Genomic DNA, 26035 nt, shown 5'->3' on the forward strand with positions numbered 1-26035 from the left:
GGTCCGGTTTATCTTCGGACTCCGAAAAGTCACGGTAATGTTCATCCGCTGCTCTCGACCATTCTGTTTTATGCAATTACGTCTAGCACGTCGGGGAGCAAGAAGATACCCTAAGGCATAGTAGGATTGACTGAAAGAAAGACTCGGGACATCATGCAGGATAACAGTCATGAGGAAGAAGAACAAAGCCCATGGACCTGGTACCTTGAAGCAGCCCGGAAAAACGACATGCCCGTGCCAATTTCAAAAAGATTTTCTCTCTTTTTTGTGAGCCAATATGGCTGTCACGTAATCTTGATCATGACTCTTACCCCCCCTTCTGAAGACGTCCGGTAGCCTGGACGAGCAACAAAGTTGTGGCCTGAAGGTTTGGATTTGGGGGATGACGTCGCATGAAGAATCGGACCAGAGAGCAGGTCGTGCGTGCGCCCTTTTGAGATTCTCGCGCACAGGTAGCGCCAGGTTATCTCTCGTTCCAACAGCCCTTTTCACAGCTTTAGCTGGTGTATCACCGTAGTATATAAAAGGCAATTAACTTTAGCATCGTAGCATCAAGCCCTTGGCGTAGCTTTTGCTTCCCGCCGTCTGCTTCCGAGTCTAACGCTATATACGGTAGGTATGTATGTATGTATGGACCACCGCGGTGGTATGTATGCGGCCCTTGCTTGCCAGGTTGTGCTGGCTCGCAACCGCAATCGGCCCCCGTGCAGCCAAGGTAAACTTATCTGCCCCGAACCGGCATGAGCTGGACGGGATCGGAGGTGCTGGTAAACTAGGTAGATCTAGCATTGCCTTCCGGGCTCTCCGGGGGTTGGGAGGGGCGCATGAATTAAGAAAAGAGCGCAGTCACATTCTATTGTATGTAGATGGGCTGGCTCAGCACACACCAAGCCGTCCGCAATGGCGCTTGAGGGTGACAGCCCATCCCCGTTCTTAGCATCTACCTCCCATGTGACCGATGCCGGGTTTGCCCAGGCGGCCAACCTGGAGCTAGCCCGTGTCACTCGGACTTTGGCTGTTGACGCCTGGAACCATTGTCTCGTGGGCGAGTGTGGCATGGCAGCCTGGACGAGAGTTGGCCAAGGACGTTGGAATAGACGCCACAATTGTCGGCTTGGCGAGCATGTGAGACTTTTTCTCAAGGGCACTGCTGGCAGGATCGCATCCCCTCCCCCACCAACCTTTTCCCTCAGGGCTTATGGAAAGGCATGTCGTTTCAAGACAGCAACGGAGACTGGCAACGACTAAGCTGCGAGAGGGCGTTTGCTAGGTGAAGGCCGTGGTGGGCCGCGCGTGTGTCGCTCACCGAGAGCCCTACCTAATTCACGCCAGTAGCCGCCGAGCTGTGAATCCACCCATGTCGGGGGATGATGAAGAATGAAGCTAACCTTTCCATCCCCTGCATCAACGTATTATTGCCCTCCGCCCACTTGATCAGGGTTGGGCCGCAGCCCACCAGATCCGGGGTAACACGTACAGGTATATACCTACAAGTAGGAGATGAGTGAATGAGTTGGGCAAGGTGCAGGGGTAAGGCATACATACACACCTGTAGTACGGAGTATACTACCTACGTATAGTAAGCGTGCACTACGTAGGTCGACAGGGGGTCCAGGGCGAGGCACTGGCACGAGGAGAGCGCAAACAGTTGATTTGATCAAATACGCCCACTGCAGTCTAACTACCTACCTACCTAGATAACTGTTCAGATGGTATAAGTGAGGTAAGTCGAGCTTCAAAGAGTGTTGCTGGCGCAAGTACCTCAAGTACCTAGGTACAAATACTTGCAGTTATGCTTCGGGGATGCCCCCCGAAACTGCTTCATCCCCACGCATGCGTTCCCGTTTTAGGCAAGGACCACGCTGCGCTGTGTGTGGACATGGATAAGTGAATTCCCAGAAGGCTGCCGAGAAAAGCATATCACCACGTCTCGTCGTGGATCGGCCACGGGAGACGTCCAGAGCCGAGCCCGGCACATACCATACACGTGTTGGTGGGTGCCGAGAATTACTATGTATAAGATGGCCGTGAAATGGTGTCACGCACACACACATACCGTATCCACTGGCCAAACTCGTAAACCGCACAGGCCGTGCGCTGTGCCTGATTTAGAAAGCGGTCAACCCATCCACCCACTTGCCCATTGCCGTAACTTCGCCAACGCATCAACCAACCCACTACGATATTCGCGATGCCCGACCGCCAGCCGCTAGGCGATATCAACCAAAATATCGCACCGCCGTTACGCAAGAAAATGGGCAAAAAGCCCAAGCCTATTGTCCATCGACAGTATACGGCAAAAAAACCCATCCAGCGAATCCAAAGGTCGTATGGACGGTCAAAGCAAGTTGACGTACTGCTGTACCTCGAGCACCACCGCTACCCAATTGATCCATCTTGCCAACGGCAGCGGCAACGGGCTGGCGATTCCCCTTTGAACCCTGCCAACGGCCTTCGCCGCCCAACCTTTCACGAGGCTGCCGCCCACTTCGGAGTCCCCTTTTCAACAGTGGCCAGTTGGTATCAACGACGAGGCACTATTATTAACCCAACTGTACGCAGCCGCCAACCCAAATGGCTAGCAATGGAAGCTGACCTATATACTCCGTAGTCACTTCCTTCAACAACGGGTCAGTGACAAGGTGGTTACCACTGGATGGTCCAGACGGGAAGCCCGGGCCCTTTTCGCTACCAGATATCCTAGCACTTTCACTGATGGGTATCTTCCTGCCCACCCCTTCCGATTCTCCGTGGGCTGGTTCTACGGCTTTCTTGCACGATGGAACATCTCACACCGCCGGCTTACAAAGCAAGCGTCGAAGCTGCCTGCCGAACACCTTGCTGTACGGGGATATATACTCTGGCGGCTGGAGGAACCAGGCGTCAAGGGGTGAGGCATGATCCCACGGCAAGGGGGCGGCAGGCCAGTTCAGGCACGCCTTACATCGGTCCTATTGGACTTTGATATATGAACCCACCTTATTTGCATTCATTACCAAGCCGAGTCTCTGTTAACCTGCCGGAACAAACGTTCCTGGCACAGCCTTCTAGATGCCATACATCTAGCTACTTGCTAGACCGAAGTGAAATGGCCAACTTCATTCAGTGTTGATAAGGGTCGGCTCCCAGGTGAGCTTGACCGGAAACGCTCTGCAACACCTTGGTTGGCAAATATCAGACTGTGCGGAACACCCGGCAGCTCTCGTCACCCTCTTCTTGCACTCCCGTAAACGAGGACGGTGGGAAGACTCGGTGGGCGCTCACCGCGCTTCCGGCTTGTTTTCATACACTGGCACATCGATCTCGGTCAATGCGGCAGATCCCCAAGGATTTTCCGACAGACTTGGCATCCTTTGTGGCGTCTTCTCTCCTCCAAGACGATGCCGAAGCTCCACTGCTCTTGAGAACAGCGGCCGAAGTTAAGACTTGGTCAACGGCCTGGACTGTATCTTAACAATGTTGAGGACCACCCTAGAAAGGCAGTAGTAAATAAATGCGACTGACGTAGAGGCCACTTGGGCCGACACGAGAGTCAAACGCAAGAATCGGCCATAGAGAGCGTGTCTTATCAACTCACTTACCCCACAATGCCAGGCTCGGGAAAATCAAGTGGGCGGCAAGAATGTAAAACAAGATAAAACAAAATAAGAAAATAAAATAAACAATGCGTGCAGGCTTGTTTGGGCCACATACTAAACAATATGATGCCATCATATATACGCATTAAGTTTCGTTAAGCCAAGACCACAGTCCGTTATGCTTTGGCAGCGGTTAAAGGAGTCTTGCCGTTGGCAGTTGTGCGTCCTGTGGTACGAGATACCACCGCCCCGTTCTGCTCGCCTCTATCTTGGGGTTCCTCGACCTCAATGCCGCCAATAAACAGCGCACTGACCCCCTCGAGAGCTGCCACAAACACACACAGCAGACTCGCAATGACAAAGTGACTGATGGTAGAGCCAATCTCTAACCACGAGCCCTCATCCTTCACTACCCAGAAGAAGTAGAGAGTAAGAACATCACTAATGGCCATAACCACCATAAAGAGAGACGACGGCGCCACACCCAGTCTGACATTAAGAATTCCGAAGTTGGCTGAGATGAGGGCGAAGGGAATCATCAGCTTCAGTATGAGTAGTCCTCCCTGGGAAAAGGGGTCGAAGATAGGGATTAGCCGGTACACACTGTCCAAGCTGAAGGACGAGACCGAAGCTACATTGCCTGTGCTGAAGAAGGCAGACTGCAGCAAGACGAAAAAGAACAATGAAACTCGAGCGTCAGCGAGTGTCAAGGCTCTGAAAGCCGGCGGAGATAGTCTCGGCTCCTCGTTGGCAGTGCCATTAGATTGGGAGCGTCGTTCGTCTGCGGAGTTCTTGCTGAATGCGAATACGCGATGCTCAAGGCCCACCCAGGAGACCAGCAGAATGCTGAAAGCAACATAAAACAGTCCCTCATATGAAATAGTCAGAATGACAAAGGTCGGCGCGCAGGTCAAGAACATGGTCATTAGACGGTGCATGTAATGATTGTTGGGCTGCAAGCGATGGGCCAGAGGCATAAGTAGCGACGCAACTACCAGCTGATTAGCGATGCCCAACGTCGAGATTTGGTTTACGCTTACCGAGGACAATCCAGCCAACCACCTGGTTGCCACGGGGCAACCCCAGCTTTGCCTGGAGAGACAAGGCGCTGGACCTGGTGACTACGATTGCGAGTAGGATTAGGCCGACCTATTTTTGATTGTGTCAGTTGTGGAGCAGAATTTCAAAGAGACATATATTCACCTGGACGCCGGTCAGAGCCCTAGCAGTCGGCAGGGCTAGCCGTGCAAGGAGCTTGTCTTCCCAGACAAGATAGGCCAGACCAATGGCCGCCATAGCAATCCCACCTGCCACACTGTGATGGGTAAGCATGTGGACACTCGGGAGGGTGGATGACAGAACCGTTCAGACATACATAAGAGGAACGTCCTCTGATTTCATGGCCGGAAGCAATGTAAAAACACTCATCACGAGGCATGCGAAAAACCAAACCACAGCCAACAGGACGTTCGAATGGAGGAATCTCAAGCCGTACGTCATGGGCCAGAAGGCCGCAAGGACATAAAGAATAGTCAGGACCTCGCGGTGGATGTATCCAAGAGCCTCGACTGTGTTAGCGAAACAAAGCGGTCAAAAGCAGGGGCATTTCTTATATCTTACGAGAGAAACAATGATGCCGACATAGACCACAACATTCAACAAGAACGAAACCACGCTGCCCCCGGTCTTGATGTGCCCGAAAAGCACCTGGCGGCCTTCGACAAGTGAACGACGTCGAGCCCAGACTTCCTCCCAGAAGACGACGGGGAAGAAACCATACGCGTAGTAGGTGATGGGGGACTTGGAGATGACGAAAGATGCGTACAGCGCCGCAAGTACTGACGTGAACACAGTCGTGCCCACTCTCGTACGGCAAGGGGGGCGGCTGCCTCGCAAGACATGCAAGTCGATAACAACAGTGAGCGCAAATGCCATCCAGCCAAGGTAGCCAATGGTGATCAGCGTGCGGAGAAAGAGCCAGTCATAAGTTTGGAGGTATCTCAGACCTTCCAGCGCAACTTTGACAAGAGCAGCCGATTCTTCAATAGCCTCTTCATAGTTGCCAGCGTCGACAAGGCCTTGAATTTCACTGACCCGGCGGTCAGGGGTAAGATTCGTGTTGCTCAGCGGCCTGAATGGCCGATAGCGCAATTCAGTCGCCTTCTTCTGTTCTTCTTTAACCCTATACATCTCAAGGATCTCGCGAGCGTTCACAAGGGCTGCTTGCGCTTTCTCCTCGATACTTGACGAAACATACGATAAGGGCAGTTCGCCGACAGAGTTAGCAGGAAACTCCACGCCAATCAAGTAAGCCATCAGGGCCGCAATATCAGCTTGCGCCACATCATGTCGTTTAACATTATCAAGGTGCCAATCAGAAGAGTACTCATCGTGCCCAGGAGCAACAGAGTTAGTGGTGAGCACCGGCGGTGCAATGCCTGAACCCCAAGTAATCAGTGGCGTGCGAGTGTTATTTGGATGGCCATCTCCATGACTTCCCCAGTCACTCATGCCGTGGTCTGCCGTGAAGACGAAAGCGGTTCGGTCATCAGCATAGAACTTTTCAATAAGTGCAGTGATTTCCTGGACGCCTTGATCCACAACCTTGATGTTGTTGAGATATTCTTTTGAGTAGGGTCGGTACGAGTGGCCATTGGTATCCAACCCAAGAAGATGGAGGAAGAAAACCACCTTGTCTTGACGAAGGGCAGCGTCCAGGGTCTCGTTCTTAGCCGCCTCAGCAAAAAGTTCTTTGACATGGTTAAAAACCCAATAGTCAAGCTGCAGAGCATCTTGGCTAAAATCCTCAAACTCGTGACCATAGGTGTAGGAATCCACACGACCAGGAACCGCGCCTTCCTCGAACATGGGAAGGATATCAGGAGAACCCCAGCTCCAAGTGTGACGGCTCCGGTTGAAGACGCTGTCGAAGTTGACAGGATTGAGCTTCCAGCCAGTCGCGACTGCCGAGACGTCCTCGTACAGACCAGCGATGAGCGCAACGTGACCCGGACGAGACTCGGTGGGCACGCGCGTATGTGACACGCCAAAGGTGCCGTGCTTCAGGACGCGGGATCGCAGGAAAGGGGCCAGTGGCCGTGGAGCCAGATCGTCCTCGGATTCGGGGTAGGGTTCTGGAAAGAACTGGAAGGCCTTGTCTGCTCGCAGACCATCTCCTGTAATCAAGGATTAGTACTTGCTTCCAGCATGGCACTAGGTAGTGAGAAACAGGACAACGTACCAACAAAGAGAACCAAACGATCGGCGGGAGCCTTGACACGGTCGGGCCGGTCGATCTGGATAAGTTTCATGCCCGAAACGATTGGACTAACAAAGTAAATGTCGAAGATAGAGTAGATGTAGGCGAGGTGAAATACGACTGCGACGGCCAGAAAGCCGGCGCGCGAAGAGACAGCCATGGCGGGCAGAGCAGCGAAAGGTAAGAGAGCTCTCTTTCGGCGCTGTACTGTCCTCGGCTCTCGTCGAGACCTCCCGTGTCGCGTTGTCGCTTCGCTTCAGCAGCTCGAGAGATGTAGCAGAGGCAGAGCCGACAAGGACCGAGGAATAGGTCAGGGCTGATTGGGCTATATAGCTTGGTTCGACTCGTTCAGCGCCGCTCGAGGTGTCCCGCAGAATGGCTGGGGTTAAAGAGTGAAGAGACGAAGGGATCAGGGGCTTCTTCTGTGCAAGGGAGTGGAGGCGCATTCATTTTACAGCGAACCGCATTGCTCTCGGGGCTGTTGAGGATGCGCAGCGCTGGGTTTTCTTGCCCATGGGAAACACGAAACCACAGCAGTCCCATCCAGTCTGGTGGAGCGCCGTGCGATCCAGATTGAATCAATCAAGCTTGTTGCATCGACGCCGAGATTATTGGTCACTTCACGACACGTCGACAACCCGTAATGCACCAATTTTTGGAGGTGCAGGGATCCACGGTCGGGTGGACCCACTTCGACATCCTAGAAGCCCGCGACACGGCGCGGGAGCAGCTGTTTGCACCTAGTGGGGTTCTGTAGGTACAACTTCTGCATTGTAGGGCGTTAGCAGCGCAGGTGTAGTAGAATGGTCGGATGGCTATCGCCCCTTTGACCTCATAATTATTCGGCCAGCATTTCCCTCCTTCGCCCCTCTAAACGCGGCTTCGATGATGTATCTACCGTAGGTACCAATGCTGGGATGACACTGGCACATGACTTCTTGACATCAAGGCGTCTCCTGTGAGTGCGAAGACGTACTAAGTGAGCAAATAGTAAGTACATCATCTCGGCGCTCTTATTCCTGTCAGACTTGGTAGACGGATAACTGGAAACCTCTTTGGATTGAGATAAATAAATAGCCAACCTCACGTCCCACGCCATTGTTATTTCTTACGTGTCCATTGCCGCCGTAGAAGAATATTCGCAATGCGCTTGGGTAAGTAGTTATGAGTTTCGTTCTCTGTGCCAGAATCCGGGAACCGTTGCTTACGATGCCATGCCTCGCCGAGCTAATAGCAGGTCATCCACCTCAAAAACCAAAACGAGCAGCGGGCGAAGCTTATATATTCAAGCAGCGTCGAGGAAACAAAACCTCGCAGGGTATCGTATAGAGTAACTTCAAGGGCAACTTGCGTGCCACGCCTGGCCATGCCACCAACGAAAAGAGACACCCAGCTCGGATAAACTAATCGATGCGCTCAGTCAAAGACTTGACTACACGCGCGTAGAATTTCGCTGCATGTGGTCGAGGAAAAGTGATTTCCTCCACTAGGAAGTCGGGGAGCATATTGATCAAGTCGCGGTCTCTATTTTTGTCAAGCTGCGGCTTGTACGTGAAGTGTGCTTCGTCGTAATTATCACCCGAGCTCTCACTCTCGACCTCGAGCTTGAAGTGAAGTGCTGGGAGCGCAATTAGTACAATGAGGCGGGCCACCAAGATACTGCAAGAAAGTGTCACAGAGAGCAAACTTACTTCCATTTCTTCCCGTCTGGATGCAGTCGAAAACCTGACCGTTCGAGTCGCGCTTCGTGACTCTGACAATTAGCCCGGTCAAATCACCATAAAGGTCCTCCTTCAATTGCCCCGTTTGCACCACATCTGAGCTAGCGAGGGCTCGAGCAGCAGCGCTACCGCCCTTGATAGCACTGCCAGGAACTGTCTTTGTACTTGCCGCAGCTTCAGCAGATCTGCTCGCGGCTAGCTTTGTCGACAGCGTCTTGACTTCTTGTCTCGTTTCGGCCAGTGTTGTAGTCAATGCTGCCACTTTCGCCTCCATCTCCTCAAGCTGCTTCTTGTACTGCTGTCCCGCCTTCGCCAGATCCCGCTGCATGGCAAGATCGGCCTTGAGCTGGCCTATGAGTTCGCTCGCGGCTTGGAAATGTTAGCACTACTCGTCGCCGGTCTCGGTCGGGTACTTACTGTTTGCTCGTTCCTCGCTCTCCTTTTTGAGATTATCAAAGTTGCGTTCGGCGGCCTTGACCCCAATGTCCCGAAGATCCCGGTACTTTGCCTCAAGATGATCATACTTCCTTGTTGTCTCGCCTAACTTCCGCCGTAGTTGCGTCTCGCTCGCTTCCACGTCTGAGCTCCCGCCCGCCCGGCTGGTATGGCGGGCAGGCTGCCGTGGCACCGGCAGGTCTTCGAACTGATCATCCAACTCCATCTCAACGTCCATGGCATCTTGAGCCTGTGTCTCCGGGATTTCCAATTCTTCATTCTGTGTCGGTTTGGTAGCAGGACGGCGTCCTCGCTTGGCTGGCGGTCCGGTGTGCTTCGCGGCGGAATTCGGTACCTCGTCCGAATCATCTGTTTTGGACATTGCTGCGACTGCGGCTTTTGGGCGGCCTCTACGCTTGCCGACACTCGGCTTTATTGGAGAGGTAAAGCCCCCGTCATTTTTGGCCATCTCTTCTCCCTCTTCTTCATCTTTCGCTGCTGCTTTGCGGCCCCTCTTCGGAGCCTTGCCTTCGACCATGGTTGATATATCAACTGCACCCTCCTCTTCTGCCTTGCTGACTGCGGCTGCGAGCTTGGGATTCTTGTGTGTTTTCGTTGCTCTTTGCGATGGCTTCGTAACCTTGTGGGCGGCTGGAGGTCTGCCTCTGGCTTTCTTCGCTAGCGGCATCTTGTGGTCTTTTGTGCTGTTACTGTTGACTTTCGCGCCGAGGCCGGAAAGTTCATCGGAATCCGAATCCACCAAAGCAAGCAACTTGGACGAGGGAGCAGCATGCGACATTCACGCCCGGAAATTGGTTTCGTGGTGAGGTAAGTTAAGTTGATGGGCGCAAATTACGCAGCGGAAAGTAGGTAGTCGGGGTTGGGCACACGTCTGGAGGATACCCAATGTACAATCAGTGTCGCGCCGTAGTCGCGATTCGTGGGTCGTTGATTTTGTTACTGAGTAAAACAGTGTATCGTGTCCCTCGGGAAGTGGTGGTGTGCACGGTATTCAATCTTCACGGCTCTGAAGCGAAGGTTTGCGCAGACTACGGTCCCAAATAACAAGCAGAGGAGGGGAAGGCATTTGCTCCGAAGCGGATATTTACAGGTACTAAGGTAAGCTGCCTCGACTTTGTGACGAAAAAGTAAACAAAGGGCCTAGCAGCAACCTCTTGAGCTGACGGGTAATACCAGATCCCGGTCGAAGCAGCTTGTGGCCAGTGCGCATATGTGCGGTGCCCACCGCTGCCATTAAAAGAAACTGCCTAGGTACCTAGGTAGGTACCTACTATGAGTGCAGTCCATATGTGGTTTAATTTTCTCCCCGTACCACGGGTGGCGTTGAGTCGGCTCAGTTTCTTGAACGGGGGCCACGTCTCGTTCGCCGCCCGCCGTCTCTCCATCACCTGGATGCGCCCAACGAAGCCATTACACAATCTTTGCTCGCCGACGTGCAACCACTAGACGACGTTCTAATATTCATTGCAAGGATACTCGTCGTCAAACCTCTACCCGGTCCACAACGACCGCTCACTCGCTGTAACCTTGCACATTCGGCAGTCTCAACCCCATCCTGTCGGCCCTTCGCCGCGACGCGAACACTGATGACGGGTGACCTTGACCGTTGGCTGGGCTCCGTCGGAAAACTCCTCGGCATGGGCGACCGCAAGAAGGGTCTGGGTGACTTCGCCCTGGACTTGTTGCTGGTGGCTGGCATGGTAAATGGACTCATTAAATACCAGAAACGATGGCGTACTTGAAGGCTAACTTGACATTCAAGATGGCAACCGGCGTATACCTTGCAAGGAACTTCTTGTCATCGCTCACCAACACCCTCGCTGACCCCGATCGAGAGAAACACGAGCAAGCACGATTGCAGGCGAAGGCCCACCTGGAGCGTTTGCGCAAAGGGAAGAACGCCGGCAAATCTGGCGAAGACCCGTCCGACGACAGCAACGCATCTCGCCGCGGACCGAAGCCAGAAGAGTTGGTGTTGAATGAGTACGAGAACCTTATTGCTCTGGAAATGGTGTCCCCGGAGGATATCCCTATTGGGTTCTCTGGTAAGCATTACACACGCATGCTGATATGGCGCACATGTCCCGGAGCTTCACTAACGAGCTGTGGCAGACATTGGCGGCTTGGAGGACATTATCGATGAGCTCAAAGAGTCTGTCATCTATCCCCTAACTATGCCACATCTGTACTCTCATGCGGCACCACTTCTGTCCGCTCCATCTGGCGTATTGCTCTACGGCCCCCCTGGTTGCGGCAAGACCATGTTGGCCAAGGCGGTCGCCCGCGAGAGTGGCGCATCTTTCATCAACTTACACATCTCGACTGTTACCGAGAAGTGGTATGGTGACTCGAACAAACTGGTCCGCGCTGTGTTCTCCCTGGCTCGCAAGATGCAGCCTGCTATCATTTTTATCGATGAAATCGATGCTGTCTTGGGCACAAGAAGGAGCGGTGAGCATGAGGCTAGTGGTATGGTCAAGGCAGAGTGAGTGACTGGAATTATGGCTGCTTGGTGTTCATTGGCTGACAAACCAGGTTCATGACCCTTTGGGACGGTTTGACATCGTCAAACTCTTCAGGTATGCCGGCCAGAATTGTGGTTCTGGGGGCGACAAACAGGATACACGACATTGACGAGGCCATTCTCAGGCGAATGCCCAAAAAGTTCCCGGTTTCTCTGCCAAGCAAAGAGCAGAGACGGCGCATTCTGCAGCTCATTCTCAAGGACACAAAGACCGATGCAGATTTTAGTCTGGAATATATCACAAAAGTCACGGCCGGTATGTCGGGCAGCGATATTAAGGAAGCATGCCGCGATGCTGCCATGGCGCCGGTTCGTGAGTATATGCGAGAGCATCGGGCGAGCGGCAACTCCATGTCCAACATCACGCCTGAGCACTTTCGGGGGATCCGTACAGAAGACTTCTTTGGAAGGAAAGGTGGGGGTCAGATTCTAATGGACAATCATGCCAAGCATTCAACGAAAGCTTCAGGGGCATCAGCAACAGATGAGTACGAGGATATGGTGGAGGAGTTGGGGTGAGAAGGAATACATCAGTCGACGTAAATAGCAAATGTCGGACTATGTGTCAGCACGTTTTGAAAGCGTGTATCTGTTTGACCACGTTAGAAGCGTCGAACCGGAAGACGATTGTTTGATTTTCTGTGGTTTCAAGGATAGATTTACGCGGCAAGGGCAAGACCAAAATCTTCAGCATCTTGCAACGCCAGTTTCTGTACGACAAGTGTGCAACCTGTACGGGGCTAGTAATGCATGGATATTATTAGACCATGAAGCTATACAAGCCGTTGTTGATTGACAGATTCTATGAGTGCATGTTCTGCCACCTAGGTAGCTCGAGCTTTTCTAGGGTTGTTTCGATGGACAGTGGCTGCTTATATTAAGATACGAATCCCTCCGACATTGTTGATAAGGTGATATGTACTCCATACCAACCTTACGTCCCGACGACTAATGGCCCTGGTCCTACACTACATGCATGCGCTAGATGCATTAACCAATTCCAACGCCGCTCTTAACCTCCGCATCCATGTCCAGGGCTCAGGCTGCCCCACCATCGCCGACTTTCGGGGGGCACTGGGCACACCGACAAATCACGTCATCCGGGGGTATCCACAGTTGTTGTTGTCAGTGCTGCTGGAGTCACACGCTCCCGTCTCCCCAAAAGCCCGGTCGGTCCCTCCCCTCTTTGGTGATAAAGTAAAACTTCTCCTATACATCTACAATCATACATCTTCTTCATCCTTACTACCAACCACCTGCTTCAACCGAGTACGCCGGTGCTGCGTTTGGACAATTGACTTGCTGAGCAACTCACTCTGTCCGCGGCGACAAGTCTGGCTCTTTAAAAGGCCAGCGGTAGTACTGTACTCGATCCATTCAACGCCTGTCCGTAACATCTGTTTCCGCCTGGTCAATTTCAATCATCAATTGCGACAGCTCACAGACGCTTCACGTGCAGTAGCTTATCGTCAGCCCGATCAGTCGAGGACAACTTTGGGCACACTCGCTACTTTCAATTGAGTAAGCCGGCCGGCAGTACCTACCTTGCGCTACCCCGCCATCGCCACGACCTGCCTATCTTATCATGTCTACACCGCTCAACAACGGCGCTGCGGCCAAATCCAGCAATCCCCTAAAGCGGGTTGACCTCGACGGCCATGACCTCCCTCCTTCGCCGACGCCCTCCAGTCCTCGCAATGGCCGCCGCCGCTATGCTCTAGCCACTGAGCTGGTCTATACTGACAGTAACGACCAGTATGGCGCTTCCAGCATTCCCATCTACCAGTCCGCAACCTTCAAGCAGACCTCTGCCACTGGTGGTAATGAGTACGATTATACTAGGTCAGGGAACCCTACCCGCACCCACCTCGAGCGCCATCTGGCCAAGATCATGAACGCCACGAGAGCTCTTGCCGTTGGTTCCGGCATGGGTGCCCTAGATGTCATTACTCGCTTGTTGCGCCCCGGCGACGAGGTCATCACCGGCGACGACTTGTACGGAGGTACCAACCGGCTGCTTGCGTACCTGTCCTCTAACCAGGGAATCATCGTTCACCATGTTGACACCACCAACGTGGAAAACCTTCGCCACGTCGTCTCTGACAAGACGGCTATGGTTTTGCTCGAGACGCCGACAAACCCTCTCATCAAGATCGTCGACATCCCCTCGATTGCCAAGCTTGTGCACGATGTCAACGACAAAGCCTTGGTTGTTGTTGATAACACTATGCTCTCGCCCATGCTCTTGAACCCCCTGGACATCGGTGCTGATATTGTGTATGAGTCGGGTACGAAGTATCTATCTGGACACCATGATATCATGGCAGGCGTGATTGGTGTTAATGACTCGTCCATTGGGGACAAACTGTACTTCACCATTAACGCCACCGGATGTGGTCTTTCGCCCAACGACTCATTCCTCCTTATGAGAGGTATCAAGACGCTCGCTATCCGCATGGAAAAGCAGCAGACCAACGCTCAGCAAATCGCCGAATTCCTCGAGTCCCATGGATTCAAGGTCCGATATCCAGGACTCAAATCCCACCCTCAATATGACTTGCACTGGTCCATGGCGCGTGGCGCCGGCGCCGTTCTGTCTTTTGAGACTGGCGACGCCGCTCTCTCGGAGAGAATTGTCGAAGCTGCTAAACTATACAGCATTAGCGTGAGCTTCGGCTGTGTGAACAGTCTGATCAGTATGCCTTGCCAAATGAGCCATGCCAGCATCGACGCCAAGACCCGGAAGGAGAGGCAAATGCCGGAGGATCTCATTCGGCTCTGTGTTGGCATTGAGGACGTTACGGATTTGATTGAGGATCTCTCCCGTGCCGTGAGTAGCTATCTTGATTCATCACTCTTAAGCCAAGCTGACTGTCGCGCTAGCTCGTCCAGGCGGGAGCGGTCCACGTGACTTTGGAGGGATTTCATGCGGCCCAGTCTGTCCAGGAGGCATGAAAGTTGTGACCGGACACGGAAATACAACACCGTGTGACTAGACCTGGGTGGGCTCGCAGGTTTTTCACCAGTGCGGAAGAAATTCCATATCTACAACATGATGGCACTTGACTGTGAAACCGCTCGGGTATATGTTAGAAAGAGAAAAAAACAAAATGCAGAAAGTCAAGGCCAATGAAGTTGAACAAGCAAAAGGAAGGAGGGAAAAGCTTAGTTTATTCTGCCACGGCATCGCGTGGAGTTACTTGAAAATAACATCATCGCTTTTGCCGTAATTCCTACTCGAGGCTCATATCCCCAAGTGAGTATTATGTATGCCTCGTTGTCTTATTTTACAACACGTAAACATGCGCGATACTAGTGTTGTACACGGATGCGTAGTTCCGTAACAGCCGTCCCCTCCAACGCAGTACGTTTAAACGGTCTCAAATGATACATGGCTCGGTTGAGGTCAAAATCAAATATGATCCATGCGCAGAGAAGGCTTCTACTGCAAACTATGCTCCCAAATAGACCCCCAGAAGAACTCCAACCTGCCATGGAAGAACAAAAGACTCAATGATGTAACAGCAAGAGTATTCATGAAAAGTCGAAGCGGTCAGGGAGAATGACCGGAGCCACCAATGTCCAAGCGTACATGGCATAGCAGACCCAGGCGCTGACAATCTTAACCCAACTAGCCCAATAGGACCGGCCAACAGGGGCAAAGTTACCATCAGCATTCTGGTCGTCGTAGCTTTGGGTCAGCAGGGTTGCGATCCATGTCGTTGCTAGGAAGAAAATGACGTGAAACACAGTGTAGTTGTATTGGGTCCTTGCGCGCTCGTCATCGCCGTGAGTATGACTGCCGCCGGCCTCGCTCTCGTCATCAGACAAAAGGGCGTCCGCCGGCAAGCTGCCCTCTTCGACTGCGCGACGCAAGGCCTCGGCTCGCATCTGCTTGTGGCCATTGGGCTGCTGGGTGACAAGGTCATGTTCGTCCTCCTCGGGAAGACGGATGCCGCCGGAGGAGCCGAGTCCAAGACTCTGGGTAGCAGCCCTCGTGGTGGTGTACGCAATGGTAAGCATTGTGACAACAGCACCAATAACAACAGAAGTCGTCCGAGTGCCTTGCGCACGCACCAGTGGGTTGCACTGTTTGTCGTCTGGCTCCATCGAGACGGCAGACATGGTTAAGTAAGTGCAGTAAACGGCGACCATGGCGCCCTGGGCCAAGCCAGCCTTGGGATTGTACTCCTGAACTGTGGGGTGAACCGAAATGAATGAAATGGCAATCCAGAGCAAGAGGTTGACGGTGATGGCCGCCTGGTTCATGGAGCAGCCGGACCCAGCGAAGAATATATACTGGACAATGGTCATGGCAAGCGAGGCAAGGTACATGCCCAAAGTCGAGCCAATGAGCACTGTCCGCCAGACCTTGGAGTCGGTATCCTCGATTTGTTCGAGGCAGTATTCGGCCCAATTGTGTGCGAGATCAACAAGCAGGATGAGGCCGAGGATGAGGAACAACATCCCCCCAAAGCGAGCGATGTAGGCGCCGTAAAACTGGAAGAACTCGTCGGGGATCAGGAAAGAAAGGACAACAAAGGCGAGCCAAACAATGACTTTGGGGCCCCAGTAACCATTTTGAATGGCGGCGCGTGGATTCTTGGAAGATGTAACACCGAAAAGGAGGCCGGCAAAGATGAGATGGAAGAGGCCAAGGGCAAAGTTGAAGCGGTGGACCGCCATCCAACCGTAACACTGACCGTTGGGGCAGTCAATCTTGACGTAATCGAGCATGAGATGTTCGAGCTTCTTGATAGCCCACGGAGTAAGCATTATCCAAGACAGGATCGAGTTAACGAGGAGTATGAGGGCGTATCCGATGCGGGTGGCGACACTGCGGGCATTGTTAGGACCAGCACGATTCGCGTAACACCGATAAACGCACCTGTTGCCGCATTTTCCACAGGCGCTGCATACAGCTGAGCATGTTGCTGCACCGCAGCAACTGGCAGCAAAGCCTATGGCCTTTATGGTGTTAGCTGGCGATGATCTTATCGCGATGGAAGCCATGTGCCAGAAGTGATGCAACATACCGTGCCCATACTCGGTACCGCCATCAACGGTAAAGACAGCAACGCACCCATGGTGCCAGAAGCGCGACCGGTCGTGCACGATGTACAGGAGGGTGCGGAGGAGTCGTAAAGGATTGATGGGAACGGTGGTTTTGGTGGTGTCTGTCGTATTGTAACAACTGTCGTGATTCGAGGCTGGAATCGGAAGCCTTGCACTTGCGCAGTCTGAAAGCCGACTCAACAACTAGAGAAATGGGGTGGCTTGGGCGATGGAGGCTCAGGGTGCACGTGAGATTACGTACCCCCCCTACTCCCGAGCCACCCCAATGAGCCGGGGATTGTGACACTCACGACTTCCTTACCGGATCCCACCCTAGTTTCCAGAACCTCTCTGCCGAAGTCGGCCAACCTCCGCCATCGGCACCGATGCACAGATGCAAAGATGCACCGATTCCCAACATCTTGAACAGACACACAGCCGTACAACCACCTTCCGATTTGGCACATCATCCATCACCTTCCCTGCTAAACCCGCTTATCGCGAAGACCTGAGTGGAACTGCGCACAAGCTCAGTATTTCTCATTCCATTCCAACGCCCGGACGAAGCACATCTAGCTCATGCCAATCCGTCCGCAAGACACCGTAACGTGCTAAGACGTTGAATCTCCAGATACCAACGCAACCCGTGCCACACTCTCATCAGTAGGCAAGGCTTCTGTTTTGCCCAATGTTGCCCGGTCATAGCAGCGGGCTTCCTCTCTACCCTTTGCTCCAGCGTTTCGGCCTCTACACGTGTCTTGGAAACTGCATCTCAAGGCGTTTTGCCTGGTTCGAAAACCGTTATCAGTTGAATCCACATCTTCAGTCGCACTGATTGTGCAAGGTACAAATCAGCATCGCGCTATGTTATCAGTCCTCCCTTACTCGAATGTACAAAGTGTAAGTAAGAAGGCTCAATTCTAGAAGTTTGCGAAGCCACAGCCGTGAATTTCGTAGAATGGTCGATGGGCATTTCGTCGATAAGCGCCAAGCCGCTGTGGATCACAGACCCTGACTAAACTTTGGGAAGTATTGCTCGCAGTGAATTGTTACATTTTCCTGTTCTTCAAGGTGCAGTCCGACTACTCCACAACCCTCCGCTGCTCCGTGTATGATGCCTAGGAATGAGGTCAAATGACTGAGCCATCGCTACGTATCGCACGAACCAGCCCTATACAGATGAAGAACTAACAGCGGGGCTGGTTTATACACAGCTAGCTGCACAAAGGCATGTTGAGACGGACTAACTAGTGAGTGGGTGGTGCTCGACTGGCTGGTGTCGTATTTGATACGTCGGGACATGCACAGAGAGGTTTCACGCCTGTCAGCTGTCAGGCGGCGAGAACGGCAACGCATGGGGATCAAAAGCAGGGGCTGGAAGGGGCACTGGAGGAGGGAGCCCCATCTAGTTGACACATGCGCTGGTGACCTTGCGCAGTACGCTGCACGGCGTCGAGCCAAGATAACCCAAGCCCACTTCAATGTACCGGGTACTAAGCTCTTTACGTATATAATATGTAATATTTGCACCACCATCGGTACTCGTTACGCAGCCGGTTAACCTTTTCGGCAGTGAACTTCCTGTACCGCAGCTCCGACCAAGGAGGGGGCATGCCATCGGCAAAGGCAGGGAGGTGATTACCTAGTAGATAGGTATCTGCACTACGAAAGGGTTTCGTGATTTCCGATCCCAAAGATAAGGGATCCGGCATTGTTCCCCGTATCGTTTCCTGTCCGCAAAGCTTCCCGGAGCCCTCAACCGCCTCCGCTCTTGCCCCTCCTCTTTCTCCCCAAATACCAATCCGCCGCATCTTCCTTCTATCCTGCTACACATACCAAATCTCGAATCCTCCTTGCGGCGCCTGTTTTTTATGTTGCGTATTGTTGGCTTCATCCGTATAGCTATGAACTCGGCGCCTCCGATAGTACACTAAACCAACCATACCGCACATTCACGCCAACTCTACGCAAAGGCTCCAAATCATCGCCGTCATCGCTGCTGGTCCCCGATCTTCGCTGTTGTCAGCCGCCGACCACCGATTGCCGTTGTGCTCCTCCCCGAAACTCGAAGCATGATATCTTGAGAGACTGCATTTTTACGTCGATTCCCGGGGCCATAGGAACCATGGCAAATCAACGAGAGAAACAACTGCATCGCGCGCGCCTGGTCGCCAGTGTCGCAGCTACCGTCATCTCTCTGGCGTGCGGTACCAACGTGAGTTGGCGCGACTGGATCGTTTCCCTTCCCACAGCATCTGCCATGAAATCTGTATTCAAACTTATTGCTAACATGCCGCTTGCATTCAGTACGTTTACTCAGCATGGGCGCCTCAATTCGCTGAGCGACTTAAGCTTTCCTCGACCGAAACAAACGTCATTGGCCTCTCCGCCAATTTGGGAATGTATTCGTTAGGCGTTCCCGTCGGCATACTCGTTGACCACAAAGGCCCTCGCCTTGCAGTTATCCTCGGCTCCATCTTGCTCGCTCTTGGATACTTCCCTTTCCATATCGCTTACGATCGCGCCGCTGCGCCGGTGCCGCTCCTCTGTTTCTTTTCATATCTGAGTGGCCTCGGTGGCTGTCTGGCCTTTGCAGCGGCCGTGAAGACATCTGCTTTGAACTGGCCGCATCACCGGGGCACCGCAACGGCATTTCCTCTGGCAGCTTTTGGCTTGAGTGCCTTTTTTTTCTCGACCTTTGGAACAATCTTTTTCCCAGGAAACACAAGTGCCTTTCTGGCTCTGCTCTCTTTTGGAACCTGCGGGCTGACTTTCCTCGGCTTCTTTTTCTTGCGTGTCTGGCCCCATGCCAATTATCACAGCGTGCCCACCGATGATGTCCTATCTGGCTCGCAGCAGCTTCGTCGTACGTCCTCGGAAGAGGCCAAACCCAATCGCACTGGTCATGGACACAGCGCCTCCCTGATTGAACCTGGTACGTCGCTAAAAGTTGCCAATACTGCTACTGCCACCACCCACTACGAGCCAGTCCAGCCAGAACACGAACCGTCTGCGCCGTCTCTCGAGGCTGATGAGGCGCAAATCGAAGACATCGATGCCGATGATTATGAGCCCAACGAGACGTCCTCGCTGGTGTCGAGCTCCTCCTCTATGCCCGGTGATATCTTTGTGCAGAGTAGTGTTGATCTGGATCGTTCTCATCGAATAGATATTCGTGGTTGGGCACTTCTGCGTGAGATCGATTTTTGGCAGTTGTTCATTATCATGGGAACCCTCACTGGTATCGGCCTGATGACCATCAAGTAAGTCTCGAAATCTCGCAATACTATCTATAGGCCTATCCATAGACTGAAGTTGACGTTCGCCTCTAGCAACATTGGGAACGACGTTAAAGCCCTTTGGCGCCATTGGGACGAGTCTGTAGATGAGGCGTATCTCATCACAAGGCAGCAGATGCACGTATCCATCTTGTCAGTATGCAGTTTTGCTGGCAGACTCCTTAGCGGTATGATCATCACCACCCGTAGTTACCAAACTCTCATGAAGCACTAGCTGATTTGAATCACCAAGGCGTCGGCTCGGACTTGATCAAGCGGCTCAACGGCAGTCGAGTCTGGTGCCTTGTAGCATCCAGTGCCGTCTTCTTCGTAGCTCAAATTCTGGCTCTCCACGTCATTAACCCTCACTTGCTTGGATTGGTCTCTGGTCTTTCTGGCATTGCGTACGGCTTCCTTTTTGGAGTATTCCCCTCCATCGTAGCCGAAACGTTCGGAATCCACGGGCTCAGCCAAAACTGGGGTTTGATGACGCTATCACCTGTTGTCTCGGGTAACGTGTTCAACATTTTCTATGGAAAGATCTACGACAAGCATAGTGTTTTGGGGCCGGAAGGCGAGCGTGTTTGTCACGAAGGGCTTGAATGCTATCGCGCAGCGTACCTGATGACACTCGGGGCATGCTCCGTTGGTCTGATCCTTACGCTATGGGTTATCTACCACCAGCGACTTAAATGGGCCAAGGAAGAAAAGAGCAAGGCTGAACAGGATGACTGAAGGTCTCATCAAAGACAGATGTTGGAAACATGATAAGTAGGGAAGATGCAATACAGCTGCATAATAGAGATGTGATGCTGCTTTTTGCGAGCCCCAAGAGCTTGTGCATGTCAAGAAACCAAGGATGCATAGGCATCGGATAGCGGTTCGCCATTCTAGACCTTACAATGCGGCGACTGAGGACAAGGGATAGAGGATCGGCGTTGTGGGTTGCCTCGCTGGCATGCATTATCGCACCATTCATCACACAGTTCAATAGGAGTTATTCCGGTTGTTTCTCCCAAGGCCTTCTCCCACCTCCCCACTATGACTATGACTCTCAAGGTGCTGTTTCCGTGGCTGAGGGTTTAAACAAGTGACCAGATCAGGCACTTCACAGAACAAATTGTGACTTCTTCAGCACATGATAGGCCACAGTTACATTCGCATAATCTCAACAGTAGCAGCAGAATTGATCTAGCATTCTAGATCGAGTATCTGTGATGGGCAATTGCCGCCACCTGCAACTCAGTGCGTCTCCTTACGCAAGGTATAACTTGCTCTTCCACTGCTGTGCCCTGGCGTGCGCTCTAGATCAGAGCAGGCCTCCTCCCCTTTCGTGTGTAGAGAATGTAAAGCTTCCTCAGGGCCGCTACTAAATTAGACTCAGGGACGGGATCCAAACCCCAAAAAGAAAGCCCGTCATGACATTATATAAAATATCGAGCGAAAAGAAGCTCATCCTTTCTAGCCCGTAATCCTTCCCACAGAAACATCCGGGATGACGCCTTGTTGTAACGCTGTACTTCCTCAGGCCGAGGCCAAATGGGGAAGACTAAGAAAGAGCCTGGAGACGATTCCGAAGTTCCATGGCAAAGAAGAAAAAAGAAAGGGGAAAAAACGCGTTTCGGTGCCTCCAGCCAAAACGCACGAACCGTTCAAACTCCAGCCAATGCAAGATGCAGAATAACAAATAATGATAACTGAAAACATTATGCCAACGCCCATGTGTTGTGGTCGAAGGCCTCATATATCCACTCTGAAGTCAAGACAAAGGCCTGCTTGAGGTTGGTTACACATAGTTGAGACCGTCTATATCAAAAGAAATGAAGGCTCTCGGATCTTCTACGTTACGAACCCGTATTAAAAGTAAGGCCTGGCGAGCCGGGCATTTGTCGTATATACATCGTGGGGTAGTTGAATTGAAAGTCCGCTTTTAGGAAGCTGAAGGTCTCTTTGACCGAACTGCCATTGCCAATAACATGGCAGTTTTAGAAAATAGCCGAGTGTTAGCTTTGCCGTTATGGCGTCTTGCCACGCTTGCGATCTTCGACGTGACTGTTTTCGAATATCGAACTGAAGCCGGCGAGGGGCCAATTATCATTTGTCGAGTGGACCACAACTAACCATGCAGCTATGAAGTTGACAAGATAGTGTAGCATGTAGGCATACGAGACACCATAAATTGCAGCGTAGATGGCAGTGCCAAACAAAAGCACGCTGGTGAGGTGCCTCATCCTTCCACTCACTCTAGGCACCATCTTGCCCGTCGTCAGGTTCTCCACAAGAAGGATGAAGGGCATAATGGAGAGTGCATTGTGATGCGAGGAGAACGGTGTAAGCCAGTGGACGGCGAGGTTGCGGATCCACACGGCCAGTATCGGCAGGTTTATAGGAAGGACCCAAAGCATGAGAAGCAAGATTGAGTGAGCATAATGGTAAAAGGCGAAGGTCGGCCCGGACTTGAGCTCCGAGGCAATCCGGAGTGCGCGGACAGCAGTAAAGAGCTGGACGAGGCATGCTACCAAGTAAGCGAATTGGTAAGGGATAAAGGTGGACACCAGGAACAGAAGGACCGCTGTGGTGACCATGCGCCGGCGGGGTGACGAAGCGACAAAAGCCGGTAGCTGCGCTCGCCGGCGCTCGTCTCTCGCCTGGCCGTAGGATCGAAGAGCCAACCGCGAGTAGACGATTCCGAGGAGCTGGGTCAAAGCCAGGGTAACATAGTGAAGGACTGCGCATACACCGATGCAGACAACTCCGATAAGGGGGGTCAGAAACCAGAAAAAAGGATCTTGAGTGCCGGTAAGAAGGTCGTTGCTGTGAAAAGCAGCCGCAGTTGACGTTGTGTTACGCCAGTGCCAAAACACACCCGGCCCCGACGACCAGGATCCTGTCATTGACAAGGAGAGAAACGTCAAAGAAAGAAGCATAAGAGGCAGTGACTGCCGCAAGCAGAGGTCGAGGCTCTCAGAAAAAGAGATGAACGTGCCAGTGGTGTCGTATACACGAAACTGTTTGCGAAGCACAAGGGTCACCACGAGCAGTGGGAAAGCTGCGAATACAGTTCGATAGCGCATGTACAGCTTACCCAGACTGCCTAATACGTCAACCGTCAGTTTGACTTGGATAGCGGATTCGCATGTCGGGTCGGTCCAGAACTGAAGACTAAGGCCCTGCTCGTCATGCCCCTTATGCCTCAGGGGAGGCGGAACAAAGGGGGCTACGCCATGCATGCTGATGCTGGCATGCCTCGCATTGACAAAAAACTTGGACTCGTATGGCTGAGCCAGGTGCTGCCGAATCATGGGGGAGAAGAGCCCTGAAGTAGGGCCGCACGCTTGGTTGCCCATCTCCAAGCTGTAAGCGAGAAGGCTGGATTGGAGGGTGGGAATATTGATTTCCGCAACCATGGAACGGTTTGATGGGAGGCTCAATGTCATCCCGAACGCGAGGAGTCGGCGTAGGCTGATATTTCGCCGTCTGTGAGACTGAGAGTAGTCGCTAAACTCGGCCACCACAAAGCTTCGAGTTGGTTTGATAGCTTTATCCACGATGGCCACAAACTGGTGATCGGAGATGTCTTCGGTGTCGAACTGGAGATACGAGAATGGCCTCGTTACCGGCTCGTTGTCCAGAGAAAACGGCTCATGACGAGATTCCGTCGAAGGAGGTAGCAAGATGACGTCGGGCGCAGCGTTCTTGCATGCTAACCTGGTCGACCCAGTACTGTCTCCTGAGAGATCCATGTTCATTGAAAACAAGGTTGTCGCTTGGCCGGGCTGTAGCGGGAAAACACTGCAAAACAAGACCTCCAACTTTCCGTGTTCTCCTGGTTTATCTAGAGCCGTGTCACTCAGAAGAGTAAATCGTTTGCTTTCTGGAGATCCCTGAGGGGGCACAGGAAGCAAATGAGCACGTGGTTTCGGTTCGCGCCCAAGCTGCCGCAGAACTAGGCGTTCGCCCTGCGCCATGATCGCGTTGGAATTGTCCTCGAGAGTAAGAAGCGTGCTTGGTCCTTCTGAAGGTAGAGTTTTTTCCGCAATGGATTCCATGCCAGTAAGGAACCATTTCTTGAAGACTCTCATTCTCTCTGCCCTCGGCTTAGTTTGCGAAGATCTGTGGACATCGACGACGTCGTACATGGCCCGAGCAACGACTTTGCGGAATTGGTCGCACCAAAGAATGGCCTGATGGTCCATACTAGTCCAGACGCCAGGTATGCCAGTGGTAAAGACAGTGAAACCATGCGTCTCGGGGATTATCGACTCGACGCTAGCATAGTCGGATGGGACCACGGTGTCTAAGCCGCCCCCAGCAATCGAGACAAGAGTAACGTGCCACAACGGGTTGTTATTGGCCCACTTTTGAGAGTAGGCATGACGCCAATAGTCGTTGATATCGTCATATATCTTCACGATCTGCCCGTCAAAGGTCACAGGAGGACGCGAGTGGGGAGCAGACATGGTGATGATGGTGTTGATCGAGTTGGACTGGTAGTTTGGCATAATGAGCATTGTGCGCGCAACGATGCCACCCATCGAGTGACCAAGAACGAGAACAGAGGTGGGATCCGGTAGACCATGGTCACGCGCAGACATGCGCGGGTCCATGTACAGGGACAGAATGTACCTGATGGCCTCGTTCAAGTACTCTGCCTGGTCCAACATTGTCTGTCCATGAAAGGCGGTGATGTCTTCGTTAAAGTCAACGGTGAAAAAGTCAAGGCTCCGAGTGCCGGTGGCCGCGGCAATTTCATCGTGTTGGAGAGATTCGTGGTAGTAATTCGCAGCTTCAGCTGCTATCGGCCGAACCTGTTTGTAGCTTCCAGCATTGCCTGGAATGAAGAGTACAGGGATGCCTCTCAACTGCAAACAATTAGCGGCCCGTCTAGCTAAGGGGAAGTGGATTTTTGGGGAGGGGGGATGGGCACCTTTCTTTCGTCGTCAACGCCTTGCTCACGGTATAGGTACAGTGAGTACTTCGTGGCAAAGCGAGTGTGTTCGGTGTCGAAGTCGTGCAGACGAATGTAAGAGGGCCGCATGTAGGACATGCGGCATCCCTTTGCGTCGATCTGGCGAGTCCAAGACGAGTTCAAGATGGCGCAGAGCAGGGTGATGCCAAGAACGGTGACAGCCAAAGCGAAAATGGTGATGGACCAAGGGCTGCGAGAACGGGAGCGGCGACCTGCGAAGCGTACGTCGGGCATCTTCTCGGAAGTCGTTGCCATCGGGTCGTCTCGAGAGGAGTTGTCGCCGTCGTTGACGTCGTCGTCGTCGTCTTGGGCGTTTGACAGACTGACGACGTCTTCCTGGTGGGTCTGGCGTTCAGCGCCAGGAGCTTGGGAGTGTGTATGATTTGGGAGTTGGCGGTGGTCGTTTCGATAAGTAGGCGATGGCGCAGTCAAGGAAAAAGACGAGAGGGGGGGTGGCAAGGAAGACGCAGTCAAGGAATGGTTCTCGGGTGATCCATTCGCATTCGGGCCATGTTCAAGCTTCCAATTGGGGTTATTTGAGCGTCTACTCCTTGCCGACGAAGGCCTCGAGGCGACAGCAACTGCGGCGACGATAACAGACTGCTTGGGGACGCGAGATAGTGGTGATGGTGGTGGTGGTGGTGATGCAAAATTGCAGCCTGGGGAGGGTTGGCCGTGTTGATATTGGTAGTGGTATTGGGGTCGGATGGCAGGAGGGTCGGGGTGAGGAGGTTCGTCGCTGTCGTCGGTCGAACCCGACGAGCGCCTCTTCATGGGTAGAGAGGGCTCGCTCGAGTCTCTCACGGAAAGGAAGCGTTCGTTCGGTATATCGAGCCTCGAGAGAGGGATAGCTTAGCTCTAGGCTGCCAGGAGAGTAGGGAACCGGCAGAGAAAACCTAGGGAGCGACAAGGGACGGCGATGGCGGCGACGACGACGACAAAGGAGGGACAGACGTTAACGGGAGGAATGGACGAAAGAAAGAAGGAAAAAGAACGTGCTCTCTTTGGGCGAAGTGATGGTTGTGGCAGCAGGCTACCTACCTGTAGGTAGGTAGATATGCTGCTAGTGGGTGCTGTCGAGGCTAGGCTATCGCTACAGTCACTGGCCCTAAAGTACTGACATTGTACCTGGTTGCTGGTGTTAGTGCTCTTGCGGCAATGTCAGCTCCCAATGCAAGATAGGTTAGGTAGGCCA

At 52.8% G+C, this 26035-nt stretch overlaps 9 protein-coding genes across 9 annotated transcripts; 4 read left to right on the top strand and 5 right to left on the bottom strand.

Moving 5' to 3' along the window:
- The first annotated feature begins 1987 nt into the window (after positions 1-1987).
- Positions 1988-2695, top strand: LY79DRAFT_157434 (uncharacterized protein). Its single transcript, XM_060551113.1, has one exon. The coding sequence runs from the start codon at positions 2192-2194 to the stop codon at positions 2609-2611; it is 420 nt and encodes a 139-aa protein (XP_060415636.1). The 5' UTR covers positions 1988-2191; the 3' UTR covers positions 2612-2695.
- A 996-nt stretch (positions 2696-3691) lies between these two features.
- On the bottom strand, positions 3692-7453 carry LY79DRAFT_658429 (phosphatidylinositolglycan class N). The gene is made up of 6 exons (XM_060562723.1): positions 6820-7453; positions 5199-6754; positions 4954-5141; positions 4782-4893; positions 4619-4727; positions 3692-4569 (listed from the first exon to the last, which is right to left on the bottom strand). Exons 1-6 carry the CDS (start codon positions 6995-6997, stop codon positions 3755-3757), a joined length of 2958 nt encoding a protein of 985 aa, XP_060415637.1. The 5' UTR covers positions 6998-7453; the 3' UTR covers positions 3692-3754.
- Positions 7454-8088: 635 nt separating this feature from the next.
- Positions 8089-9871, bottom strand: LY79DRAFT_157467 (chromosome segregation protein). Its single transcript, XM_060551114.1, has 3 exons — positions 8976-9871; positions 8529-8927; positions 8089-8455 (listed from the first exon to the last, which is right to left on the bottom strand). The coding sequence occupies exons 1-3, from the start codon at positions 9790-9792 to the stop codon at positions 8241-8243; spliced, it is 1431 nt and encodes a 476-aa protein (XP_060415638.1). The 5' UTR covers positions 9793-9871; the 3' UTR covers positions 8089-8240.
- Positions 9872-10296: 425 nt separating this feature from the next.
- Positions 10297-12410, top strand: LY79DRAFT_549810 (ATPase). Its single transcript, XM_060557502.1, has 4 exons — positions 10297-10714; positions 10777-11059; positions 11127-11499; positions 11550-12410. The coding sequence occupies exons 1-4, from the start codon at positions 10601-10603 to the stop codon at positions 12055-12057; spliced, it is 1278 nt and encodes a 425-aa protein (XP_060415639.1). The 5' UTR covers positions 10297-10600; the 3' UTR covers positions 12058-12410.
- A 326-nt stretch (positions 12411-12736) lies between these two features.
- LY79DRAFT_549813 (cystathionine beta-lyase) lies at positions 12737-14741 on the top strand. Its single transcript, XM_060557503.1, has 2 exons — positions 12737-14368; positions 14422-14741. Exons 1-2 carry the CDS (start codon positions 13124-13126, stop codon positions 14491-14493), a joined length of 1317 nt encoding a protein of 438 aa, XP_060415640.1. The 5' UTR covers positions 12737-13123; the 3' UTR covers positions 14494-14741.
- A 331-nt stretch (positions 14742-15072) lies between these two features.
- LY79DRAFT_512812 (serine incorporator) lies at positions 15073-16625 on the bottom strand (the record flags this gene model as incomplete). Its single annotated transcript, XM_060554418.1, has 3 exons — positions 15073-16375; positions 16427-16506; positions 16575-16625. 3 exons carry the CDS (start codon positions 16623-16625, stop codon positions 15073-15075), a joined length of 1434 nt encoding a protein of 477 aa, XP_060415641.1.
- Positions 16626-18270: 1645 nt separating this feature from the next.
- Positions 18271-20868, top strand: LY79DRAFT_549817 (major facilitator superfamily transporter). The gene is made up of 4 exons (XM_060557504.1): positions 18271-18808; positions 18901-19856; positions 19926-20059; positions 20125-20868. The coding sequence occupies exons 1-4, from the start codon at positions 18719-18721 to the stop codon at positions 20604-20606; spliced, it is 1662 nt and encodes a 553-aa protein (XP_060415642.1). The 5' UTR covers positions 18271-18718; the 3' UTR covers positions 20607-20868.
- Positions 20869-21319: 451 nt separating this feature from the next.
- Positions 21320-21784, bottom strand: LY79DRAFT_157618 (uncharacterized protein). The gene is made up of 2 exons (XM_060551116.1): positions 21700-21784; positions 21320-21610 (listed from the first exon to the last, which is right to left on the bottom strand). Exon 2 carries the CDS (start codon positions 21591-21593, stop codon positions 21396-21398), a length of 198 nt encoding a protein of 65 aa, XP_060415643.1. The 5' UTR covers positions 21594-21610; positions 21700-21784; the 3' UTR covers positions 21320-21395.
- Positions 21740-25768, bottom strand: LY79DRAFT_157597 (PGAP1-like protein-domain-containing protein). Its single transcript, XM_060551115.1, has 2 exons — positions 24799-25768; positions 21740-24733 (listed from the first exon to the last, which is right to left on the bottom strand). Exons 1-2 carry the CDS (start codon positions 25612-25614, stop codon positions 21887-21889), a joined length of 3663 nt encoding a protein of 1220 aa, XP_060415644.1. The 5' UTR covers positions 25615-25768; the 3' UTR covers positions 21740-21886.
- Positions 25769-26035: the final 267 nt, after the last annotated feature.

Source organism: Colletotrichum navitas, assembly GCF_030913465.1.
Source record: "Colletotrichum navitas strain CBS 125086 chromosome Unknown LY79scaffold_20, whole genome shotgun sequence".
Lineage (NCBI taxonomy): Eukaryota > Fungi > Ascomycota > Sordariomycetes > Glomerellales > Glomerellaceae > Colletotrichum > Colletotrichum navitas.

Excerpts from the sequence above, each read along its gene's own strand:
- LY79DRAFT_658429 (XM_060562723.1), bottom strand. The coding sequence starts at position 6,997 with ATGGCTGTCTCTTCGCGCGCCGGCTTTCTGGCCGTCGCAGTCGTATTT. Across the intron at positions 4,894-4,953 it reads TCAGAGGACGTTCCTCTTAT|TGTGGCAGGTGGGATTGCTA; the intron begins GTATGTCTGAAC and ends TACCCATCACAG. Across the intron at positions 4,728-4,781 it reads GGGCTCTGACCGGCGTCCAG|GTCGGCCTAATCCTACTCGC; the intron begins GTGAATATATGT and ends AATCAAAAATAG.
- LY79DRAFT_549810 (XM_060557502.1), top strand. The coding sequence starts at position 10,601 with ATGACGGGTGACCTTGACCGTTGGCTGGGCTCCGTCGGAAAACTCCTC. Across the intron at positions 10,715-10,776 it reads TGTTGCTGGTGGCTGGCATG|ATGGCAACCGGCGTATACCT; the intron begins GTAAATGGACTC and ends TTGACATTCAAG. Across the intron at positions 11,500-11,549 it reads AGTGGTATGGTCAAGGCAGA|GTTCATGACCCTTTGGGACG; the intron begins GTGAGTGACTGG and ends CTGACAAACCAG.
- LY79DRAFT_549813 (XM_060557503.1), top strand. The coding sequence starts at position 13,124 with ATGTCTACACCGCTCAACAACGGCGCTGCGGCCAAATCCAGCAATCCC. Across the intron at positions 14,369-14,421 it reads TTGAGGATCTCTCCCGTGCC|CTCGTCCAGGCGGGAGCGGT; the intron begins GTGAGTAGCTAT and ends CTGTCGCGCTAG.
- LY79DRAFT_157597 (XM_060551115.1), bottom strand. The coding sequence starts at position 25,614 with ATGAAGAGGCGCTCGTCGGGTTCGACCGACGACAGCGACGAACCTCCT. Across the intron at positions 24,734-24,798 it reads GCGTTGACGACGAAAGAAAG|TTGAGAGGCATCCCTGTACT; the intron begins GTGCCCATCCCC and ends AATTGTTTGCAG.
- LY79DRAFT_157434 (XM_060551113.1), top strand. The coding sequence starts at position 2,192 with ATGCCCGACCGCCAGCCGCTAGGCGATATCAACCAAAATATCGCACCG.
- LY79DRAFT_157618 (XM_060551116.1), bottom strand. The coding sequence starts at position 21,593 with ATGGGCGTTGGCATAATGTTTTCAGTTATCATTATTTGTTATTCTGCA.
- LY79DRAFT_157467 (XM_060551114.1), bottom strand. The coding sequence starts at position 9,792 with ATGTCGCATGCTGCTCCCTCGTCCAAGTTGCTTGCTTTGGTGGATTCG. Across the intron at positions 8,928-8,975 it reads GAGCGAGGAACGAGCAAACA|CCGCGAGCGAACTCATAGGC; the intron begins GTAAGTACCCGA and ends AACATTTCCAAG. Across the intron at positions 8,456-8,528 it reads CCAGACGGGAAGAAATGGAA|CACTTCACTTCAAGCTCGAG; the intron begins GTAAGTTTGCTC and ends TTGCGCTCCCAG.
- LY79DRAFT_549817 (XM_060557504.1), top strand. The coding sequence starts at position 18,719 with ATGGCAAATCAACGAGAGAAACAACTGCATCGCGCGCGCCTGGTCGCC. Across the intron at positions 19,857-19,925 it reads ATCGGCCTGATGACCATCAA|CAACATTGGGAACGACGTTA; the intron begins GTAAGTCTCGAA and ends GTTCGCCTCTAG. Across the intron at positions 20,060-20,124 it reads TGCTGGCAGACTCCTTAGCG|GCGTCGGCTCGGACTTGATC; the intron begins GTATGATCATCA and ends TGAATCACCAAG.